Raw genomic sequence first — 14,424 nt, 5'->3', positions numbered from 1 at the left:
CATTCCCGCATTGATGCGTTCGGAGCTGGAGACTTCAAGAGACGACGCGGTCCTCACCTGAGCGATCCGGCACCATTCCCCCGCTTGAAGGTAAGAGGGGAGGAAAAGAGGAGAGCATCGGCGCTGCACTCCTTCTCCATGCCCTCATTCTTTGCTCCGGGGAGGCCCTCAGCAGTGATTTTCCCCTGCTTATTTCTCTTCCTCCCCTCCTCCTCCTCTTCCTGATGCATCCTGGAGTGCTGGGGTAGTCCTAGGAGGATGCCTGCAAGGGGAGAACAGAGGATGAGCTCCGGCTGCAGGCTGGGGCTGGTAGGGGTTTGGAGGCGGGAGGTGGACATGGAGAATTGCAGAGCATCTGCTCCCCGATAGCCTATCTTGGGGAAAGTGGTCCAGCCAATGCTTTAGCCCAGGATGATAAACATTGGGATGCTCCAAGCTTGGTGCTGCTGGTTCCTACAGCATCTTTAGTTCTAAAGCTGTATCTACAAAGGAGGATGTGACAGCATCTCTCGGGTCTGGGGTGGGATGCTTTCCTCCACCTGAGTGTTCAGGTCGTGTCCTTGGCCACTCTGGGGACAGCTTGCTCTCGTTGCATGTGTGGTCTGGGGACAAAGCTGGCCTCTCTCGGGGCATTCACCCACAGCCATGTGGCCAACACCGGGGTCCTTCCTCTCTGCTGTCCTGCCTCCAAAGGACATAGGAACCCCCTGCGTTGTCTGGGTCAGGCAGCAGAGCAGCCCCAGAGCAGTGGGAATGGAGAGAGATCCAGGGCTGAATGCAAGGAAAGTGACAGCAGGATGATCTGCTGCTTTGAGCACTATCTGGTTAATACAGCAGCTGGCTGGGGCTGAGCTCGTGGAAGCACATGGACGGTGTTTGTTCTGCAGGATGGGGGGGCTGTGGGGGAGAGAAATCCCCCGAGGGAAGATGGCTTTTCATTTCCCCCTATCGAGCGGTTTCAGACAGGATTATTTATATTTGACATAACAGATCACCAAACTTGGAAGGTAGTGGGAGTGTGCTCATACTCATTAAGGTAGACAGTTTTCTGACAGAATAAATTAAAGGTAAGAGAAGACTGCACTCTGAGGTTCAACAGATTGTCTTCCAGCCTAAAAACGAGCAGTGAAATCAGCATAAAGCCTCGATGGTAAAATCGTGCTCTTCCATGATGGATGGCTGTCATTTTAGGAAAGCTGGCTGACATCCCGATGCTTAGAGTGCAGACAGTGCTCCTGGGTGACCTCACTGGAGCATCCGTACCCGTATGACTGGGGTTTCAGTCATTGCATCTGATGTCCTCACTGAGTAAGCAGCTAAATTATAATGCAGTTAAGGGAAGTGAGTTTATGTAAATTGTGCATAAACTCAGTGCACGACTTGTCCTCACAGCTGCCTTTAGTTGCTGGCCCTGTTATGGTGGTGTGTGAGTAACAGAATGCTGTTGGCAGCCTTTTATGGCTGTTTCTCTTCTCATCTGGAATCAGCAGCAAAATGCACTGTGGCTGTCAGTCAGTGAAAAGAGATTTCAAACACCTTAAAGACCGTGCAGCTGTAATTAAAGCTGTAACCTCCTTCCTCTGCATGTCAGTGTTCCTGTGCAGAGCAGTGACAAGGAGTCTTAGGAAACAGTGCTGGTGCTCCAAAGAGATAAAGAACTTCAGCAAAATCCCCCCAAAGTGACTGATGCTGATTTATCACCCTGTAGCTGGGGGCACGGCCAGCCAAGAGATGTTTGTATCTGGCAGTGCTCCTGATGTAACAGTGCTGAGAAAGAGCAGGGGAGGGATGGAGGAGAGGGGGCAGGTGTTGGGTTGAGCTTGCCGCTCATTCTCGTTCTAATTTACACTTCTCCCCCCGTTGTTGTCTATTCCTTCTCTCCTCGTGATCTAATCTATTGCAGTTGGCAGGATTTGTTCACCTTTTGTTAAAAAAAAAAATTCATGTTCCAACATTGCAGCTTGGCAGAGAGGCTAAAAATATGTAGGATGATGGACTCTGACCCTGCCCAGACCTTCCAGCCCCATTGGGATCACAGCTGGGGCCAATCCAAACAAGAGACATCAGCAACCTCCAAGCCCTGCGATCCCTGCAGGAGCAGCCCAGAGCAGAGGTCAGCTGCAAAGGCTGGAGGAAGATGAAAAGTCATGAGAGCATTTTGAATCATCCTCAGACAGCTTAACGAGGTCCGTGACCTATTTAGGGCAGCTGAGAGCACCAGGGGAGGACCTGGCTGCCATGGATGGTGCGGGTCGCAACGTGCCCGTGTCAGACACGGCGTGGGGACAGGGAATGGGGCTGAATCAGGCTGAAGTCACAAGGGCTGGCTCTGCAGGGGACAGGCGATGTGTTTTCAGCTGATGATGCTTGTTGGAGAAGTCATCCATCCGTGGGAAGGCCGATGCTGAGGAGCGGTGACAAAGCCACTCCTGGGGATGGGCTGCTCGGCACCCAGGTGCTCCTGGCTCCCAGCTCCTCTTCTGTTAGAGGAGGATTTGGGGGCTCGGTAGTGCCAGCACAGCTGATGTCACGCCATCCCTGGCTGTGTGCTGATGCTGCACAGTGCAGACCTGAGGTGAGTCAGGTGTGGGGCTTTGGTCTCCCTCTCCCTTCAGATAGGGATCACACCCGCGATGAGGCAGAGCTGGTGCTCATCTTCGTACAGGCTGAGCCAAGTCTTGCTCCCCAAGCCCCCGCCGGCTGTCCCCAGTGCTTCTCTCCGCATTCCTTTTCCCCAACACCGAAGCCATTCACAGTGACAAACACCAACCCAGGCAGTCTATGAGCTCACCAAGCTGTGCTGGGCAGGAACACGCACATTGTCCCCATCTGAGCATGAGCTGACAGTGCCTGCCCAGCACTGCTCAGGAAAGGAGCAGGGCTGCGTCCCACCACCCTGGGGCACACCGCTGTGCTTTTATCACAGAGATGGAGACTTGTCATATTCTCTCTGTGACATTATCCTTGCAATCTGCCCTTGGTGCGTTTCCAGAAATAGTTGGGTCCGCAGTAGACACGGGTGACATCTGGATGCATTACTGTTGAGTTTGGAAACATTCAGTAAACAAGACAGGACCTATTGTTTAAAGGTTATTTCAAGAGACTCCGGGCGAGTTATCCGGCCATGCAACCGGGAAAGCCTTAATGGCACTGTGATAATTGCCTTTTTCTAAGAGACCTTTCAGAAGAAAGTTAGCAGAAACCCGAAAGAAAGTCTTAGCCTGTCCTCGGGACGTGATCCAAACAGAAAATATGTGTATTTGTGTCTGTTTGCTCTAGTGCTATTGGATCAAGGCTCAGCAGTATGTGCCTGACTGTTGGCTCCTTACCTCGCCCTGAGGGCACTCTGCAGGGGATGAAGGTGATGATATCCCCATCAGCAGGGATGCAGCCTCTGCACCACCAGCTCTAGGGATGGCTTTAGGCCACACCGTGGCTCTGCCTTGGGCACAAGCTCATCACAGGGTCTGAGCTGCAGAAGCCCATAAACCCATTACTATGTGAATTGCACGCGGTGGGCGCTCCGCATGGCTGAGATTTCCTAACTCTGTGCTGGAAGGGAGCGAGCTAGGAAGAGAAGTCTTTTGTCATTTTATATTTCCCTGGACAGAGCAGTCCGTTGTTTTTTGGCAGCCCGAGAGTCTCGGCTGGACCATAATGGACCCAAGCTGCCCCTGGTAGCACTGCCCATTCCTCCTGCACCTGCAGAGCTGGCATCAGGCAGCACCACACTGCCCCTTAACACACCAAGAGGTTCAGGCTGAGGTTAGAGCTTTAATGAAAGCAAACACCTGTGGTGAGACGAAACACTGGAGGATGCACAGGGGACGCTTGCAGCCTGTGATGGGCTCAGCCATCCCTGTGCCCCAGATCATGTCCCTACTCAGGTCGTTTTCTCCTAGGAAATAGCGCATGCACTGAGCTGATGTGCTGAGCAGCTCTGAGCTCCGAGCGAGCATCCCCCTTTGAGCCAAGCATGCTGCATTGGCTTTGCCCTGCACTTTACGTCCGTATCCCTTTTGCTCTTGGAGTGGATTTGGATTCATTTCAAGCTCTGTTGTGGGTTTTCCTGCCCGAACTCTGGCAAACCATTAACTCTCGTTTTTCTGTTTCTGTTGTCTGCCTTTCCAGCCAGACTGCAAGCTGCTGTGTGCAGGGAATCCCCCACCCCGGGCTGCCTGCAGTCCCACAGTGACCCTGCAGTGGTTCTCTCTGCTTTTCCATCACCCCTCGTCCCCAGCAGATGCTGCCCAAGGTGCGGATGCCCGAACTCTGCTCGCATCCCTCTAGCGGTAGCCACACCGCTCCGCTAGTGCTGGGGATATTATGGGTTATATGGGGAAGGCTGGGTTGTCTTAGGGAAAACCCGGCCAGCCCTTCAGTGTTTAGGTTGATCAACAGTCAGTAGCAGCTCTGCTTTGATATAAATAGTTGCTGCGATTTGATTCTGCTGCATCTGCAGTTGTAGAAATCACTCACGGTACAATAGAGTGCATATTGCTGCCCTTTAGTTAACAAAATATGAGTGTGTTACATAGCAAGATAAGGTGCCTTTAGTGGAAATGCAAGCCAGGCTCTCTCAGGGGAAAAAACTACAGTACTGATGCTGCTGGAGACTCAGCTTTGAGCAGGGATTTGAGATTTTGGTGCCCTGGGTGCTGGAGAGGCTCAGGAGATACACGGCCTCGAGGGCTGCACAGTGCCTGCAAGCAGGGATTGGAAGGAATGCCATTTGGAAGGCTCTCATGTGGAAGGAAAAGGATCTCTCTCCTTCTGATGGCGTTGCCTGCTGGGTAGCTCAGCCCTGGGAAGATTAGCAGTGGGATCTGGGGGAAAATAGCCGTGCTGCCTGTGTGGGAGTGGAGGTGGGAGCAGGGGGATAATGAACGTTGATTGGGGCTTGCCATTAGGCAGACTTTGTGGTTGGGTTGTGATTTTGCTGTTATTCACTTCACTGTCCCTGGAGGACTGATTTGCAACAGTTTAGCATTGCTGACAGCCCAAGAGTTATTCCCGATTCTCACAGTGGCTCGTGGGATTCAGCCCATGGAAAATGGGATTTTCTCAGTGGCGTTTATTTTCCCTTGAGTTTTTAGCATCAGACTTTTGTTTTTGTTCTATGATGAAATAAAACAGGATAGGTTAGTGGAGCAGAAATGCTAAGCCAGGGCTTGAAGCAGTGATTGAGCACCTGGTGGGAAGGCAGGGCCAACCCAGTGCAGCTCAGGTGTATTCAATGCACTGAGTGACCAGAAGGGCTGCAGCCAGGATCCACCCCTGCCCAGACCTCATTTAAGCACTGCCATTGGAGGTGTGGGTATCTTGCTGGAGATCCCTGCACACCTGAGGCCTTCTAAAGGTAAGCAAATTTTCTTCTTTTGTTTTTGTGTCCATGTCCACTGTGTTTGGACTTGTCCTCATCTGTTGTAGCTGCAGACTTTGCCACCCTGATATTATTGCTGTGCTTTCCATCACATTATAGCACTGAACTTATAGAAAATGCAAGGCTTTGATACCAGGTTCTGAGAAACCAAGCACGGATCTCACTTCACTCTCTGGGTATCTTTGTAAATAGACAGAGGGCAGCTGGACTATTGTCTGAGATCATAGCTTCACTTGAGCTGGAAGGGACCCCTCGAGGCCATCTGGTTCCACTCCCTGCTGTGATCAGGGACACCCACAGCTCCACCAGGTGCTCAGATCCCCTGACGTTGGGTGCTCCCAAGGATGGGGCACTGCCAGCTCTTTGGGCAACCTGTGGTAGTGCCTTCACCACTTGACTGAAAGCAAATAAAACCCACAAATACCGCTGGGTTGCGGCAGTGCTGTTGGCTGTAGAGTGTTGGGTAAACCTTCAAATGCTGAAGTGCTGTTCCCAGTGCTTCTGTTTTGCTGAAAAACAGAGATTTGCAGAGGTTTGGATGCTCAGGGGTCGCTGGTGGACACCCATCCCCTTCCTTGGGCCTGAGAAAAGCCATCCCCAGCTCAGCCTGGCGGCAGCAGTGCTACTTTGGTTCTGGGGATGTGGGGAGGATGCACGGGGAGCATTGCTGCATTGCTCTCCAGGGCCTCTCTGGATCAAGGAGTCATTTCAAAGGCAATGCTTGCGTCGTCCCAGTGCTGATGCCAGGCAAAAAGATACATCGCATGTGTTTTGATTTCTGAAAGATGCCATCCCTGGGAACAGTCGATATCTCAAACATTTGATCTCAGCAGCTCTGCTAAGCCCACGTGCTTTTAAGTAGAGCACTTTATGTGAAGGTTTTCCCTGCTCCTTTCTTCGCCTAATGATGGTTTTCAGCTGAGCTCTATGAATTACTTTCTCTTCTGCTTTTTTGATTAGGGTTGTCTCGTTGTGGTGGGTTTTCTCTCTCTGATCTCAGAAAAAGCTGTAGCAGAAGTAAGAAGAGGGAAATAAACGGGAAATTCACTGAAAATGGTTCAGCAGAGTTGCCAACAGTCTGGAAATTACCCTCTCAGACGACGGTCTGTATTAATTCCCCTGATGCAGCAAAGATAAATCCCTATTAGAAATGAGAACATAAGGAGATTTTACTGCCCAGAAGGAAACTCCTGATCATGAGCCATGAGGAAGCACATTGCCTTCTTTTCTCTCTGTTGATTCATGCACCATGCTAACTTGCTGGGCTGGAGTGGAAAAAACACTCTGCTTGCTTTCCCCTGCATGGGTTCAGCCTGAGCCTTTGTGTGAGCAGTGTAAAGCTGTAGCTATGGAAACTCCTACCTTTTTTGTGGAGTTTTGTTGTTTTTAAGGCAAAAAGGTGTGTGTATCTCTGTGGAGATCCCGGGTGCTGCTGCTCAAGCAGCCCTGGGGGTACATCCATGGCTGCTGCTCATCTCCCTGGGGCAGCCAAGATCAGCTCCCCTGTCCATGATGCCCAGCAGAGACCTACATGGGGTAATTCACTAAATGGGGTGAAAGCCCTTTCCTGCAGCTGGACAGAGGATGCTCCCCAGAACTCCCAGCTTGCATCATTTAGTGAGCCCCAAGGACACAGTGCTTCCTGCTGTCCCCAACCCATGGGCCCATCGGTCCTGAGCAAATGAGGCTCAGCTGAGCTGTTCACAGATCCTTTGCAGAAGACCTTCTGTCCTTCTGAGCTGCACTCTCACCTTGTAGAAATGCAAAGCTGAGCGGGTTTACTGCTCTGTGGAATTGTACCCTGTGTGCATCCTTCTTTCCTTTCCCCATCCTGATGGAGCCTCAGCACCTGTAGGGTCCTGGATGAGGTGGGACTCTTTGTTTCCCCCCTCCAGCACCATGACATGGAGGAGCACAGAGCTCACCACAGCTCAAGGAATCGCTGTGAGCTGGTGATGTGCTGCTGTGTGACAGCCTTCCCACTGCCTGGGCCATCCTGGCTGCAGAGTCACAATTCCTCAGAGCTTTGCCCTTGTCCTCTGCGTCAGCATCAGTCACTTGGTGAGAACTGCTGAAGACAGCTCCTGCTCCCAGCCAGGTGCTGTCCTCTGCCAGCAGCATCACGCTCTCATGGCAGTATTTGCAGAAGGACAAATCCCCCTTTTTCCAACTTCCGTGCTCAGTTTTCTGCTCACTGGGTGTTTGTAACCTTTCAGCTGCTCTGTGCTGGGTTATGATGGAGATGGAGCAGTCCCCATTGGAACAGAAAGAAGTGGAAATTGAGGCAGAGATGGATGGCCAGGAGCAGCTCTTTGCTGTGGGCTCTCCCCACCCTCTCTTATTTCCCCCTTAGCACTGACTGCAGCTTATCTCAAGCTGCTAATACCAAAACCTGCTCTCTGATGCTAATATCTCAGGCGGACTAAGCCGCAGTTCAAGAGGAGATTAAATGATGCAGCGTGGAAAGACAGCCTGTCTTGCTTTTTGTTTTTTCCTTTCTGAAGGAGTTCAGACAGCTTAGGAGTTCTGGATGACAGCGGATGTATGGAAATAATTCCTGGTGCTTACGCAGAGCAGGGTTGTTTGGGCAGGGACAGATGGGATTGAGGAGGGCAAAGCTTTCCATGTGGCTTACCCTGCTTTATTCCAGGTGTGCTGGAGCAGCTGCCAACTCCTTCCCTGTCCACTTTAATATGGAGTTAGCAACACCTTGAGAAGATCCCAGGGCAGCACAGGTGGTGTTCCTCCTTTCCCTCCCCAGCAGCACCACTGCTCTCCTTTTAGCAGCTGCAGTTGCTTACATCCATGCCTGGAGTTGTGTTCGCTAAGCCTCAGTGCTGCTTTGTTGAGCTGTGCAAATATTATTTTTACATTAGGTGTGATTCAGTAGTATTAAACAACATTATTGCTTCATTATTGCTGTGTGCATGTTCCCTCTTGCTCTGTGCTGGGGCTGGCATCCCCTGAATTGATTTGCTTTGTGGGCATTCAGAAGACACTCTGACCTGGTTTATGTTTTAAATCCTACTAATGCTAATTAGGGTGAGGGCATCCCAGGCTGTCCCGTGATTGCCTGGTTGTTGCAAACTTTTCGGTGATATCTGGTGTAGGAAAACCCAAAACTCGGAGTGGCTGTAATGCGTGTGATGTTTTGGGTGTGCTGTGCTGGGTTCTGCTCTGATGTGTCCCCTGTGGGGATGCAAACCCACAGCGTATGGAAAAGTTGTCCACTGCCCATCAGGAATATAGTGGCTTTTCTGTCAGTTTTGAGACTGCTGTGTAACATTTAACAAAGTGCTTTGGGATATAAAATGGTGCAGGATGATAATGAGAGCAGGCAGGAGGAGTGTGATGTTTGACTGTCTCCATTGCCCCAATGTTGGCATTGCTCTAGGAGCATCAACACTAAGAAGGGGCAGAGCAGAGAGGAGCAATTCTGGAGTATTGAGGACCGTACTGTGAGCTATGATAGATGCAATCTTTATGCCTGCATTATCCTGAGCATGCAGGAGTGGTGCAGCCCTGTGCTCCAGGGGCTTTGCAGCTGGGGAGCCTTGTTCTCTGCCCGTATTGCTGGCAGCTGCCTGGCCCACTGGCTCCCTGTGTGCAAAGCCTTGTGCTGGCACACTGCCCTGCTGCTCTGAGCAGCCCAGCTCTCGTTCATTGACTGGGTAGGATTACAGGAACTGGGAGAAATGCAGGAATAAGGCTGCATTGGCCATCAAATGTATTTGAGCTGCTAGCAGCTGTTTGCTGCTTTCCCTTTTGGGTTCACCCTCAGGCAAAACCTTGGCACCAGGGCATGGCGGGACGTCCCACGTGTTCCCCATTTTTTTTCCCCTTGCTGATCTCTTTCCCTTTCTTCCAAAATAGGGTGTAATTGGAAGGATTGGTATCAGGGCTGGATGTGCATGGAAGAGCTGGAAAATGGCTGCTCTGTGGTTGGGTGTGCTGCAGAGGAGCAGGTCTCAAGCTGGTAGGGGATGCAGGAAGCATGCTGCAGTAAAACAAGCCATGTGCTTACCTGTGTGGGTGAGATGCAGCCTCTTTATGAGGGCAGTGCTTCACTGGAACCAGTGTTCCCATCTGAGGTTCAGTTCTGAAGGTTTACCATCACAGCACTTCCAAGTAGTGCAAAAGGCTTTGGGGTGACTGTTGTGATGGGATGGGAAAGAACGGGATAGGGTGCAATGAGTGTAGACCCTGCTCATGGAAAGTCCTGATCAGAAGGCTTTTCCTGCCACAAATCCCACAATCTGGTTTAACCAGAACTTGAGGGTATCCTAAAGAAATCTGTGTGCTCACCCTAGCAGTCCCTAGCTGTCTTCCTGCAGGTAGCAGCAGAGTCCAGCATGCAGCTGTGTCTGCAGCACTGCAACATCTGGGGCAAGGGAAGAAGCCATCAGTCGGGGTTGGAGCCAATGGGAGCTCTACTTCTTCCTTCTGCAAGCTGCAAGGAACACAAAAGCCCATTTTTACTCTTGCATCAAACTCTCCATCTGCTGCAGGCTGGAACTACTCAGCCATAGATGTCCTGGCAGAACCAGACAAGTGGCACAGGATTGTGCCTGCACCGAAACACTCAGCCTGGAGCAGCTGTGCAGGAAGGTAGCTTAGGCTTGATGGGGGTCTCAGGTATCCTCCATAGCTCGAGGGCTCCTCACCTTCCCCAAGGACATGGAAGGAGCCAAATGGCTGTAGACACGTCTGCTGATGCCTGCGTTCCTCGTAGCGAGGCTCCTGCATACCTTCCCCAAGACCACAGCAGAGCTGCAAAGCACTTCCTTTTACCAAGATATTTATTACTGAATATATGAACCTGGGAGCCTGCAGAGCGTGAAATTAGGAACAAATGTAAAAAGGAGGTCTAGACAGGAATTGTTCTGCTTATGGGTTTTTTTTCCCCCCTCCCTCCTTTGCACGCTGGAGAGTTTAATGCTTCCAGGTACATGGTTTTAAGCAGACAAGTATGTTACGGGAGGAAAAATAGTGTGATGCAAATGGCCTTGCTCTGAGCGGAGCAGTGGCTGTCATGCCGTGCATGGCTGACCACAGGGCATCGGGGGCTGGGTGGGAGGAATGCAGAGAAAATTGTTGTGTGCTCCCCTTGCTTGCCCCTGGGGCATGCAACCCTTTAATTCACAGTGAGATAGCAAATGGGAGCAGCGAAGGTCCCAGGGCTGGAGCCCTGATGCTTCCACATCACTGCTGCAGTTTTGGAAGACCTGTTGTCTCCCTGCTCTGAATCCCCACAGGGTTTTTGTCCCAGGGATAGGGCAGGATTTGGCTGGGCTTTTATCCTGTGGCCATACAAGAAGCTCTCAGCCATTACACAGCAGCACAAATTCCCCTGCTCCTACAGCTCTGCTCAGCAGCAGCATAAAATGTGATACTGCTTTATCCATTCAGTACTTACCCAACTTTAGCAGGACATTAAGCACCTGAAAATATGCCACAGATTTATTTTCTTTGGAAGCAAGTTAAATCCCTGACAGATACGGTTGCTTTTCCTCAGGTGCTGAAGTAATTTGGGTTTGGGGAACCTGGTTTTTGGTTTAACCTGATATCACGAGCTGGAGGCCAGCTTTGTTAAAGCACTTGTCGGGTAGGTGGTCACAGTTCGCTCTCTCTGTCAATTTATGTTACTTATCCCAATCCCAGACTGATGCCTGCAGCTCTTGGGCTGTGCAGTGATGCTGCTGCAAGGAGGGATGTGTGTACAGCTGTGACTGTCCCCATTATCTCCCCCCCCGGTGAAGAGTTTGGCATTTTTCTGCACAGGATGGTGGAAATTTCAAGCTTTTGGGATAGGGATGCTCAATGCAAGGCCTGCAGAGCTTGTGCTCATCTCGCACTGCATCTGCTCAGCTCAGGACATGGGGGCCTCGTATCTTTGCCATGTCTGTGCTAGAACCCCTGTGGATGCTTTAGGGGGAGGAAGATGCTACTCCCAGACACAAGCATGGGACTGCAGTGTCAGTGTGATGCTCTGGCCACAGCACTGGCTGCAACGCAGCTTTCAGAAGCATCATCCTATGTACCACCATGCTCCCTTGATTTCATCTTGGCCACGGCAAAGCAAGGAGCTCTGTGCCCACTGCACTGTGTGGCTTCATCCCATGCTGCTGCTTTGTGGGGGAGAGAAGTGCCTGGCCCTGCACTCGTTAAAGGCTCACTTAGCAGCTCCAGTTATTCCAAATTAAAATACCACATTGTTTTCATGAGGAAAATGGATTATAAGCTCAGAGAAAAAATGTGCACAGCTCCAACCCCCCACTTGCTGTGAAGCTCCAAGCAGGAGCCAGGCACGTGCCATGGGCAAGTCCCCATCCCCAACACGGAGCATGGTGTGTGCCAAGGGGCTGTGGGGCTCATGGCCAAATCCCATGCTGGCATCATGCAGGTTTTACTTCCCTGGGCCCCCCTCCTGCACGCAGAGTAACTTGGTGATGCCCAGACTGGTCGGCCAGGATGGGGTTTTCATTGCAGGACTATTTGTACAACTCTCATAGGGTCCCACTGCTGCTGCTCACTCCCTGCATCAACCTGCAGTTGCTGGAGCTCAATTACTCAGCCCACCTGTGGGCTGCAGTAACACTTAGCAAAGTTCTTCTGGGCTTTTTCCATCCTCCTCCAGCTGTCAGGTGGCACTGGGAGGGGCTGGGAGCTCCCCTGATGGCTTTCACAGTACTGGCATCCAGCCTGATCCCCTGCAGGAGGGGGGACAAACCCAGTGGGAGCTCTCTGCAAATGGGGCCAAAGTATCCCATCCCTTCCCAACTCGTCCAATCCCATTCCAACCCAATCCTGTATACTCTTATCCCCTATCCCAACCCCTATCACCCCATGTGCTCTCTGTTGCAGGCTGTTAATGGAGAAGAGGGCGGATGACAGCCGGGACCGTGGTCATCACAGGTGGAATATTAGCAACTGTCATTTTACTTTGTATCATCGCTGTCCTCTGCTATTGTAGGCTCCAGGTAAGGCAGGGCGATGTGGTGGGGATGGAATAGGGTAAACCAATCCCACTTCCCATGCATGGTGTGAGAGCGTTGGGAGCCCAGCTGAGCCCCATCCCATTCCAGTACTACTGCTGCAAGAAGGATGAATCCGAGGAGGATGAGGAGGAGCCCGACTTCGCCGTGCACTCCCACATCCCTCCGCTCCACTGCAACCGCAACGTAGTGCTGACCAACGGGCCGTCCCTCTACAGCTCCTCACCCTTCAGCAAGAAGGCAACGCCGAGTCGCAGCGGCTGCCCGGGCTGCGGGCAGTATGAGCCTCCAACCTTCTTCCTGCAGGAGCCCCCCGAGGAGCTGCACAACGGGGGGGACCGGGTCAGCTTCCAGACCGTCAGCCAGGAGGAGCTCGACCTGCCGGTGAGCGTGAGTAACCTGCAGGCTCTCAACCCCAACCGGCTCTCAGCCATGCGTGAAGCCTTCTCCCGCAGTCGCAGCATCAGCACCGACGTGTGAGCCCGGCGCTGCATGGAGGACTTCTTATAATCCACCGCAGTGTTTTAAAATAAAATTAAAAAAAAAAAAAGAGGAGGGGGGGAAAAGTTGAATGTATTGCTGCATAGACAGAGATGAGCTAAATTTCAGTATAATGGAGGGGGAAGTGAGGGTGGCTTGGTGGCAGCTGGGCCCTGAGGTTTTCTAATGCTGCGTTGCATTTCTTTCTTTTATAAAGAGGATTTTGATATTGTGCATCCTTTTATACAGAGAAAATGCCCGTCATCCACAAGAGGCTGGTGGGCTGAGATGGGTGTTGCAAAGCATCTTGAGCTGCAAGGCTGCTGTGCTGTAGGGATATGTGGCACCTGGGGGCTGCTGGCTCTGGTGTGCAAACACACGCAGCCAGCACCATCCCCTGGCAAAGCTGGGCTGCTGCTGCCCATCCTTCTGCCACTGCTCTGTGCTGCAGCCGCGCACATCCCATCCCATCCCTGTCCTGCACTCTCTTGCTCCTCCAATTGCTGTCCTCATGGGGCAGGAACAGTGGGCACAGACCTGGCCCTGCTGATAGAGCTGGGTTATCAATCAAGTTACTTAGGGCGAGGAGGAAGGAATGATTCCAGATGGAGGAACGCACCCGCAGCTGCCCTCTCCAAATAATGAGCCTCCCCTCTCCAAAGGATGCCATATGCTACTTCTAATCTAGGGAGCTGAGTGCTGGCAGAGCGAGAGTGCACCCATGTATGTGCACACACGCCCCTGCATGCACATTTCTAGTTTAATTTTGAAGACTACCATAAGATTTCCTTCCCATTATTATTATTATTTTTTTAAATAGAAGCAGTCACAGCACATATTACTCAGCCAGTGACATGCAGAACACTTCACTCCCTCCTTGCTCTCCCGTGTACAATTTCTCTTGCACAACACCCTCTTGCCCCAGGTTGGGCATTATTCAGGTTAAAAGTATCACCCTGCACTGGGGCAGGGCATGCTGCTGCAGAGGAGGGGTGGCTACAAATCGACCCTAACAGCCTCAGTGCTGTGCTCGGGGCCAGGCTTTGTTTTCAGAGATGCAATGAGAACGAAGCACTGCTGTTCTATAGCCCCCAGCATACACACACAGTGTGCAGCCCATCTGGAGATGTTGCTTTCAGCTGTGAGGGCTTTTAATTCCCCCAGGAAACCCTGCAAAGCACAAGTCAGCCTCTGCAATCCAGTACCTTTGATAGTTTGGGGTTTCTGCTGGGGGATTGGGGCTTGGGTTTGGCCACGTTGAATGGCAGCACCCACTCCAGGCTGTACAGTGCTCACATCAGTTTGTTTGAATGCATTCAGCCTTTGAGTTCTTTGCCTTTCTTGTGAACATTTTCTTGTTCCAGCTTTCCCCCATTCCCTGTTCTATTTTTGGGGGGGGTTTTCCTTCCGTTGTAGCTTGGAAACTAAGCAAGTAATTGACATTCTCTAACCTTCACCTGGCAAACTGTTGTACAGGACTTGGGGAATCATTGAAGAAGAAAAAAGAAAGCAAAAAAATAAACTACTTTGACACAGGCTTTGCTGCTGACCTTTGTGTACCCACAT

The 14,424-nt window shown here is 51.5% G+C and overlaps 1 protein-coding gene across 3 annotated transcripts; it reads left to right on the top strand.

The window, feature by feature from the left end:
* On the top strand, positions 1-14,394 carry FAM163B (family with sequence similarity 163 member B). 3 transcript variants are annotated; one of them, XM_003211298.4, is made up of 3 exons: positions 1-90; positions 12,248-12,363; positions 12,469-14,394. In XM_003211298.4, the coding sequence occupies exons 2-3, from the start codon at positions 12,271-12,273 to the stop codon at positions 12,856-12,858; spliced, it is 483 nt and encodes a 160-aa protein (XP_003211346.1). In that variant the 5' UTR covers positions 1-90; positions 12,248-12,270; the 3' UTR covers positions 12,859-14,394. The 3 variants fall into 3 exon arrangements, with proteins under 3 accessions (XP_003211346.1, XP_010719274.1, XP_019477041.1); XM_010720972.3 differs by lacking the exon at positions 1-90 and adding an exon at positions 5,257-5,359; XM_019621496.2 differs by lacking the exon at positions 1-90 and adding an exon at positions 10,907-10,988.
* Positions 14,395-14,424: the final 30 nt, after the last annotated feature.

The sequence above is a fragment of the Meleagris gallopavo genome, chromosome 19 (genome assembly GCF_000146605.3).
Source record: "Meleagris gallopavo isolate NT-WF06-2002-E0010 breed Aviagen turkey brand Nicholas breeding stock chromosome 19, Turkey_5.1, whole genome shotgun sequence".
Taxonomy (NCBI): Eukaryota; Metazoa; Chordata; class Aves; order Galliformes; family Phasianidae; genus Meleagris; species Meleagris gallopavo.
This window is presented reverse-complemented; position numbering and strand designations above follow the sequence as displayed.